The sequence below is a fragment of the Peromyscus californicus genome, unplaced genomic scaffold (assembly GCF_007827085.1).
Source record: "Peromyscus californicus insignis strain IS unplaced genomic scaffold, ASM782708v3 Scaffold_19__1_contigs__length_69161282, whole genome shotgun sequence".
Classification (NCBI taxonomy): Eukaryota; Metazoa; Chordata; class Mammalia; order Rodentia; family Cricetidae; genus Peromyscus; species Peromyscus californicus.
Window position 1 is genome coordinate 594,245 of NW_026294491.1, and position 9,701 is coordinate 603,945.

General features: G+C 39.3%; 1 protein-coding gene across 1 annotated transcript; it reads right to left on the reverse strand.

Annotated features, from left to right (window-relative positions):
- Window positions 1–4,819: 4,819 nt before the first annotated feature.
- Window positions 4,820–5,761, reverse strand: LOC128113977 (olfactory receptor 12D1). The gene has a single exon (XM_052743818.1). The coding sequence runs from the start codon at window positions 5,759–5,761 to the stop codon at window positions 4,820–4,822; it is 942 nt and encodes a 313-aa protein (XP_052599778.1).
- Between the last annotated feature and the right edge of the window lie 3,940 nt (window positions 5,762–9,701).

Here is a 9,701-nt window from a genome sequence, read left to right on the forward strand (position 1 = left end):
GTATCCTATCAGACCACCACAGATTAAAGATGGATTTCAACAACAACAGAAAGTCTACAAACTGGTCAACTCTCTACTGAATGACTACTGGATCAAGGCAGAAAGAAGGAAGGAAATTAGAGCCTTCCCAGAATTCAATAAAAATGAATGCACAACATGCCAAACCTATGGGACACAATGAGAGCTGTGCTAAGGGGCAACTTCATAGCATCAAGTGCCTTCATAAAGAAATTGAAGAGTTCTCATACCAGCAACTTAACAGCACACCTTAAATCTCTACAAGAAGCAAACACAAGCAAGAGGAGCAGACAGCAAGAAATAATCAAACTGAGGACTGGAATCAATGAAAAAGAAACAAAGAGAACAATACAAAGAATCGATGAATCAAAGAGTTTGTTCTTTGAGAAAAGCAACAAGACAGACAAACTCTTATCCAAACCAAAGGCAGAGAGAGAATATCCAAATTAACAAAATCAGAGATGAAAATGGGGACATAACAATAGACACTGAGAAAATCCAAAAAATCATTAAGTCATACTTCAAAAACCTGTGCAGAATTCTACCAGAATTTCACAGAAGAGCTAATACCACCAATACTCCTCAAATTGTTCCACACAATAGAAACTAAAGGAATATTGCCAAATTCTATTTATGAGCTTACAGTTACCCTGATACCCAAACCACACAAAGATGCAACAAATTACAGACCAATTTCCCTCATGAACATTGATCCAAAAATACTCAATAAAATTCTGACAAACAGAATTCAAGAGCGTATTTAAAAAACAAAAAAAACAAAAAAACAATCCACCATGAAAAAGTAGACTTCATCCCAGAGATGCAGTGATGGTTTAACATGTGAAATTCTGTCAATGTAATCCACCATATAAACACACTGAAAGAAGAAAAACACATGATCATCTCATTAGATGCTGAAAAAGCCTTTCACAAAATCCAACACCCTTTCATTTTAAAAGCCCTGCAGAGATTAGGGATATAAGTGATATACCTAAACATAATAAAAACTGCATGGTATTGTCATAAAAACTGTCACATTGTGGAGCTAGGGGAACTCTCCTCCACTGCTGGTGGGAATGCAAGCTTGTACAACCACTTTGGAAATCAATATGGCGCTTTCTTAGAAAATTGGGAATCAATCTCCCCCAAGATCCAGCTATACCACTCTTGGGCATATACCCAAGAAATGCTCAACCACACCATAAGAGCACTTGTTCAGCTATGTTCATATCAGCATTGTTTGTAATAGCCAGAACATGGAAACAACCCAGATGCCCTTCAACTGAAGAATGGATAAACAAAATGTGGTACATATACACAATGGAATACTACTCAGCAGAAAAAAACAATGGCATCATGAGGTTTGCAGACAAATGGATGGATCTAGAAAAAATCATCCTGAGTGAGGTAACCCAGACTCAGAAAGACAAACATGGTATGTACTCACTCATAGCAGGATACTAGACATGAAACAAGGATGAATTGTCTGCTACTCACATCACCAGGGAGGCTACCCGGAAAACAGGACCCCAAGAAAGACACAGGGATCGCCCAATGACAGAGAAATGGAATGAGATCTACATGAACAGCCTGGACATGAGTGGGGGTAATGAAAGGCGAGGGTCGAGGGAAAGAGAGCTTGGGGGAGTGGGAGATCCCAGCTGGATCAACAACAGAGAGGGAGAACAAGGAATAGGAGACCATGGTAAATGAAGACCACATGAGAACAGGAAGAAGCAAAGTGCTAGAGAGGCCCACAGAAATCCACAAAGATACCCACACAACAGACTGCCGGCAATGGTCGAGAGACAGCCCGAACTGACCTACTCTGGTGATGGGATGGCCAAACACCCTAATTGTTGTGCTAGAAACCTCATCCAACTACTGAGGGATCTGGATGCAGAGATCCATGACTAGGCCCTGGGTGGATCTCTGGGAGTCCAATTAACGAGAATGAGGAGGGTTTATATGAGCGAGAATTGTTGAGACCAAGGTTGGATAAAGCACAGGGACAAATAGCCAAATGAATGGAAACACATGAACTATGAACCAATGGCTGAGGGGTCCACATTGGATCAGGCCCTCCGAATGGGTGAGACAGTTGATTGGCTTGATCTGTTTGGGAGGCATCCAGGCAGTGGGACCAGATCTTGTGCTCATTGCATGAGTTGGCTGTTTGAAACCTGGGGCCTATGCAGGATGGTTTGGCTCGGCCTGGGAGGAGGGGACTAGACCTACCTGGACTGAGTCTACCAGGTTGACCTCAGTCTGTGGGGAAGGTTTTGCCCTGGAGGAGATGGGAATGGGGGGGGGGGGGCGTTGGGGGGAAGGTGAGGGGGACGGGAGGGGGGGAGAACAAGGGAATCCGTGACCGATATGTAGAACTGAATTGTATTGCAAAATAAATTAAAATAAATTAAAAAAAAAAAACTGTCACATTGATCAATGGACGCAAATTGAAGACCTAAAAATAAATCCATACACCTCTGGACAGCTGATTTTTTTAATAAAGAAGATACAAATACACACACAAAAAGATAGCTTCTTCACCAAATGGTGCTAGCCAAACTGGATGGTTGATATCCCATTAAGGAAATTAAATGCAAAAATCCTTTGGGATTCCATCTTATACCAGTCAGAATGGCTAAGATCAATAACCCAAGTGACATTCATGCTGAAATGGATTTGGAGCAAAGAGAATACTACATCATTGCTGGTGGAAGTGCAAACTTGTACCATCACTGTGGAAATCAATATGGTGGGTCCTCAGAAAATTGGGAATCAATCTACTTCAAGATCCAGCTATACAACTCTAGGACATATGCCCAAACGTGGCTCCATCTTACCACAAGGACGCTTGCTCAACCACGTTCATTGCTACTCTATTAATAATAGCCAGAAACTAGAAACAATGTTGATGTCCCTCAATAGAAGAACTGATAAAGAAAATGTAGTATATTTAACAATGAAGTACTACTCACCTATTTTGAAAAAAAAATGACATCATGAAATTTTTAGGCAAATGGATGAAGCAAGAAAAAAATCATTCTGACTGAGGTAACCCAGATCAAGAATGATAAATATAGTATGTATTGACTTATATGTGGATATTTGCCATTAAATAAGTGATAACAAATGTACATCCATAGACCCAGAGAGCTTAAGAAAAGAGGAAGGGACTGGAAGAACACATGGACATCCCTATTAGGGGAAAACAGAATAGATTTTATGGGTGGACTGGGGGGTGAATGGGGATGAGTACTGGAGGATCAACTGGATAGGGGAAACGGAGATAGGGTTGAGGGAGGAGATGTGAGGAGAGAACACTAGAATAGAGGAGCATTTGAAGGGATGGTATGGAAGCCTAGTGCAGTGGAAACTTTTTTTAAAAATATATGAAAGCAATCCTAATGAGGGATCCTAATAATGGGGAAGATAGAGTCCCAATTGATCATCTCCACCACCAAATGAGGCTTCTAATAGTGGGACAGGGTTAAAATCAATTTAGTTGTTGGCCAAGGTGGTCCCATGGAAAACACCAAACAATCCAGACTATTGCTTATACAATAGGTTGCTCTCCACAAACTGACCCATGGCCACATTGCCAGGGACAACACCCAAACAACTCATTGAACACTGAGAAGTCCAACTGGTGCCTAAATGGAGCCTTCACCCCATCTTCTAGTGTCTTTGGTGTAGGAAGGTACTCTGCAGGCTACCTAAAGAAAAACATAAACACCAAAGCAGCCACAATGCCTTTGACCTACAATCTGTCCTGCCTGCAAATGCTAGGGCAATGGTTGCACAGAACTTGTGGAAGTATTCAACCAGTGTCTGATTTGACTTAAGGCACACTCCACAAGACAGAACCCATGCTGGACACTGCTTTGGTGACCAAGAACCAGAGACTAGATATCTTACAGACCTAAGGTAAAGCCAAGCATTACTGATCTAAAATAAATAATCAATAAAATGACTCCTAATGATACTCTGCCATACTCATACATGAGTGCCTTATTCATTCATCATTGGTTAACCTTCCTTCTGCAGCAAACAGGAACAGATAAAGAAATCCACAGTCAGACATTATGCAAAGAGAGTTTCCTTGGAATACACAGATATAATTGAGATGTCTCTACCAAATCCCTCCACTTCTCTGACTTCTCTTAGGGCTCTTTTCCTTCTGTTGGGTTGCCTTGGTCACCCTCAATGTGATGTATTGGTTTTATCTTATCATGTTTTATTTTGTCAGGTTTTGTTGTTATCTCTAGAAGACTGTTCTTTTCTAAAAATAAACATAAAGGGAGTGGATCTGGAGGGGAGGGAAGATTGGGAGGAGTAGAGGTAGGGGCAACTGTAATCAGGATATATTGTAGAGGAAAAGAATCTATTTTTAATAAAATGGAAAGAAGCATAATAACTTTATTCTCCCCACTAATATGTATTGACCAAAATGGTCCACACAGATAAACAAACAAGTACTATTTATTTATCTTAAAAAATGAATGGTACAGACATATTTCTAAACCTAATTAAATGTGATAATATATTTGAATATATCACAAGCTAAGATTATCAACTGACATTCTCAAACAAATTCAGAAGGATTCTGTAGCTAGAGCCATACATGTTGAAGTTTCCCTTGTATTATCTGAGAAATACTGTTTCATACCACCACAGAGTTTTCCTATATATTTTTTGTTGTCTAATTTTCTCAATAACATACAGTCTTAAAATTGAAAAATACAGCTGTTTCCAAACTTTTTCATTGCCTGGTTAATTTATGCCTCAGAAGAGTTCTTTAGATCTCTTCAAGTTGGAGCCATCTTCTCATCTTCCTATTCAATGCACCCCTCACTTCCTTGTTTCTCAAGGTGTAGATGAGTGGATTGAGAGCAGGAGTGACCACACTGTACATGATGGCAATGACACGGTCCTGATCCAGAGCGCTGCCTGAGGAGGGACGGATGTAAATAAAAAGAACAGGAACATAGAGCAGAATAACAACCATGAAGTGAGAGGCACAAGTGGACAGTGCTTTGTGAAGCATGCTGCAAGAACGGGTTTTGAGGAAAAGATATGTGATAATGTAGAAATAGGAGAGAAATGTCAGAAAGAAGGGACTGAGGGCAATGGTGCCTGTTACAGTGTTGAGAAGCCAAAGGTTGAGCTCAGTGTCTCCACAGGCCAGATCTAGCAATGGTTTAACATCACAGAAGAAATGATGGATATGATTCGAACCACAGAAGCTCAAACGAGATGTCATTACAGAGTGAAGCAAGGCATGTAAAAAGCCAATGGTCCAGATAGTAACAGTCATCTGAATACAGAGCTGGTTTTTCATGATGACCGAATAGTGAAGTGGTTTGCAGATAGCCACAAAGCGATCAAATGCCATCACTGGCAGCAGCAGAGCTTCTGTGCTACCCAGAAAATGGAAGAAATGAAGCTGTGCTATGCATCCCAGAAAGGAAATTGTTTTGCTTGTGGAAAGGAAGTTCTCTAGCATCTTTGGTACTGTCACAGTGGAGAAGCAAATATCTAGACATGCTAGGTTTCCCAGGAAGAAATACATAGGTGAGTGGAGTCTTGGATCCGAAATGATGATCATAAGGATGGCTCCATTCCCAGTTATATTGACAAAATAGATGGTGAAGAAAATAACAAAGAGAATGGGATTCAATTCTTGTATGTCTGTCACTCCCAGGAGGAGAAATTTGGTGACTGAGGTTTGATTTGACATCACTTAAAAGAAAACACAGGGAGAAACCTGGTGCCAGGGAAATTCCCAGGGATCCACAAGGATGGCTCCAGCTAAAACTCCTAGTAATAGTGGAGAGGGTGCCTGAACTGGCCTTCTACTATAATCAGATTGGTGACTCCCCTAATTGTCATTAGAGAGCCTTTATTCAGTAACTGATGGAAGCAGATGCAGAGATCCACAGCCAAGCACTAGGCTGAGCTCCAGGAGTCCTCCTGAAGAAAGAGAAGACAGATTGTATGACCCAGGTGTATCAAGGTCATGATGGGGGAACCCACAGAGACAGCTGATCTGAGTTCATCAGAGCACATGGACTCTGGGCTAATAGTTAAGGAACCAGCATGGGACCAACCTAGGCCCTCTGCATGTGTGTGACAGTTGTGTAACTTGGTCTGTTTGTAAGCCTCCTAGAAGTGAGATAAGGACCTGTCCCTGGTGCTTAGTGGCTTTTGGGATCCTGTTTCCCATGCTGGATTACCTTGCCCAGGCTTGATACATGGGGAAGGAGCTTGGTCCTACCTCAAATTGATGTGCCATGCTTTGTTGAAGCCCATCGGAAGCCTGCCCCTTTCTGAATGGAGATGGAGGAGGAGAGGAGGGGAAGGGGGTAGATGGGAGTGAGAAGAAAGGGAACTGGAGGAGAGGAGGGAGGGGAAATGTGGTCAGTATGTAAAATAAATGAACAAAATACAAAAAATAAATTTATTTAAAATTAATAAAAGAGAAGAAAGGACAGTTATTGCACAACACTACCATTCATGTAGACCAGTCTTTTTGGCCATGGATTTTCTTTTCAAAATCAAAGTATGTTAAGAGTAAGACATTGTATTCCATGGCGCCTTCTCAAATATTTGGGATCATCTACCCATTAATATGTTAAATAACAATCCTAAGTGTCTGTTGTGAATTGTGATCAAATATCTTTTAATTTACTATATTATCAATAATCATTTCTTTTTATTTATTGATTTTTGAGTAGTATACCAGCCTACCATATTTTCTAGCTGCAAGTATTTACATTTTGAAGCAATTTTCTTTTCATTTCTTAAGTTGGATCTAACATGGAGCATCTTTTAAATACTCCACCAGGCAGACATCTCCTGGTGAGTAAAAAGACTTGAAAGTTTCCAACTTGAGGAGAATAGGAGCCAATGGACTCATCTCAAGCACTGACACTTTAAAAAGAAAGGTTTCACCCAATAATTGACAAATGTTATTATATGAAATTAGAATATTCTGCACAGCAAAGATGCTATCAACAGACCCTACAGAATGGGAGGAAATATTCTCCAGCTATGCTTCAGGCAAAGGGTTAGTATCTAGAATATGTAAAGGACTGAAAAAGTTAACCACAAAAACAATCTCTACAAATCAATAAATGGACCAATTGCCTAAATAGACATTTCTCAGAAGAAAAGATACAAATAACCAATAAATATTTTTAAAGTGTTCGATTTCAATCCCTATCAAGAAAATAGAAATTAAAACTTCTTCAAGATCTATCTCACCCCAGACAAAATGGCCATCTAAGAAAGAAGATGTCATCAAATGCTGGTGAAGGATGTTGGAGGGATGTAAACTGATGCAGCCACTATGAAAATCAGTCTGTTATTTCTAGAGAAATCGAAGAATCACCATGTGACCCAAACAGACTGATCCTGGGATATACACAAAGGATACTACATCCTACTGCAAAGATCCTGGCACATCCATGTCCATGTGCTGTATTCATAATAGTCAGGAAAAGGAATCAGCCTAGATGCTTATCAAGTAACAACAAATAATGAAAATTCAATACATATAAACAATGATTTTATAAATGTGTAAGTAAAATGAAATTATGAACTTGAAAGAAAATATGTGGAACTAAAAATATGATATTAAGCAAGGTAACACAGACACAGAAAGACCAAAACCATCTCTCTCCTCTCTCTCTTTCAGTCTCTCTCTCTATCTATCTCTCTCTCTCTCTCTCTCTCTCTCAATTTGGTATTTTTGAGACAGGGTTTCTCAGTGTAGCCCTGACTGTTCCTGGAACTCACTATGGCATTGAACCTGGAGATCCACCTGCCTCTGCCTCCCAAGTCGTGGGACTAATGGCATACACTATCACCACCTAGCACCATGTTCTCTCATATACAGTCCTAGCCTCTATTAAATATGAGGAACCAAGTGTGTATGGACATGGGTAAAGAAAACCAGAAGGAGACCATGTGACTAAAAAAGAAAAGCTTTAAAGTAAGGAATATGAAAGACAATGGAACAATATGGAAGGGAAGTACCAGGGACCAACAGGTACAACAGGAAGAGGAGGGGACAGGAAGGAGACAGGAGGTGGTGGGGGACAGAATCAAACAAAATGAAATATGTATGAAAATCCCATGTGGAAACCCACTACCTTGTAAGCTAATTTAACAACAAAAATGTAATAACTAGTATTTTTAAGTGTATAATAAAAATAAAGGAAAGCCACCTTTTTAATATAATAGTAATTATACTTTCTCTACTTAAAATGCAGAAAAACTAGAAATGTTCTTGTATAGACTTCTTTTTCACCCACAACCCAAAAAGCATCATGGAGTGAGATGATCATATTAGCCACAGAATCTGACAGTATTTATGCTTATTTTTACTACTATATTTGATGTTGAACTTCATGTTCCTATCTGAGCCATTAATTATTTCCAAAATGGATTTCTGATGGTATGTGAGTGCATGTAGAAGCAATGGGTTGATATCAAACATCTTCCTCAATCTTATTTTTCATAACAGCATGTCCTACTGAACCTGGAGCTCCCCCATTCAGCTGGCTTGACAGAGTTCCATAAATTCTCCTGCCTCTGCTTCTCCAGAGTTGAGTTTACAAAGACACATCATCACAACCAGCTTTTTAACTGAGTGTTAGGGATCTGAACTTAGATCTTCATGCTTGAATAGAAAGCACTTAACAGATGGAGACATTTCCCACAGACCTCTTTTTTGGTTTTTGGTTTTTTTTTTTTTTGTATGTTTATTGGAAAATGGTCTCCATATAAACATATGTTGACCTCAAAATTGCTTCAATCCTCCTTCAAGTCTCCAAGATCAGGAATTATAGTCCTGTGTTGCTGTAACCAGTCCAAGTTACTTCTTACATTATAAATTATGTCCAAGTGACTTCTTGCATTATAAATTATGTGTTATTAAACTTCTGGTCCCCTAGACACCCGGAGTTTCAGTTTTGGTTTTCGTTTTCGTTTTTTAATCCCAGAGACCCTGGATCAAAACTGCTCTTCCTCTGTGGACTCAGCAATCCCTCCCCTCATTTCAACAGAAAGACTGCCAAATACCCATGGCTTCAGTACCCTTGAAATCCTGTCTTTTGTGGTCTTAATTATTAGATCTTTTCTTTTCACTTACCTTAAAAGAAGCTCACTCCTCAGATATTACAGTGATTTTCCCCATGTCTCTTCTAGCTTCATCAGCGTGGCAGTGGTAACTGTGCTCTCTTCTGTGATCCCAGAATTCCATTTGCCTCATCTCAGATTTCTACATAGATGATGGAACTTTCCAGCTCTTCTTTCATCAAAAACATGTTTTATTTGTCAAGCTTTCTTTAAATACAATCTTTCTATTCCTTTTCTTCAAAGCCCTATTTTCTATGAGGAATGTATCCTTTTATTTTCAGTTGTATTATTAATAGTGTTTCTTTCAATGAAAGTAAAATTAAGTGATTATGAATAAGTCATAATGATAAAAAATTATAAAAAATCAAAATTATGAAAAAAGTTTAATAATTGACTACACTTTCAATGTTTTCTAAAAGGGTTTTTGAGTTGTTACATTCTCCATTATTAGCAAAGTACCTGAATTATCTCCCTGAAATACATTAGCCAGAGCAGACACAGCTGTGAGAAGTAGCTTCCTCTGGTTCCTTTCATTT

Excerpts from the sequence above, each read along its gene's own strand:
- LOC128113977 (XM_052743818.1), bottom strand. The coding sequence starts at position 5,761 with ATGTCAAATCAAACCTCAGTCACCAAATTTCTCCTCCTGGGAGTGACA.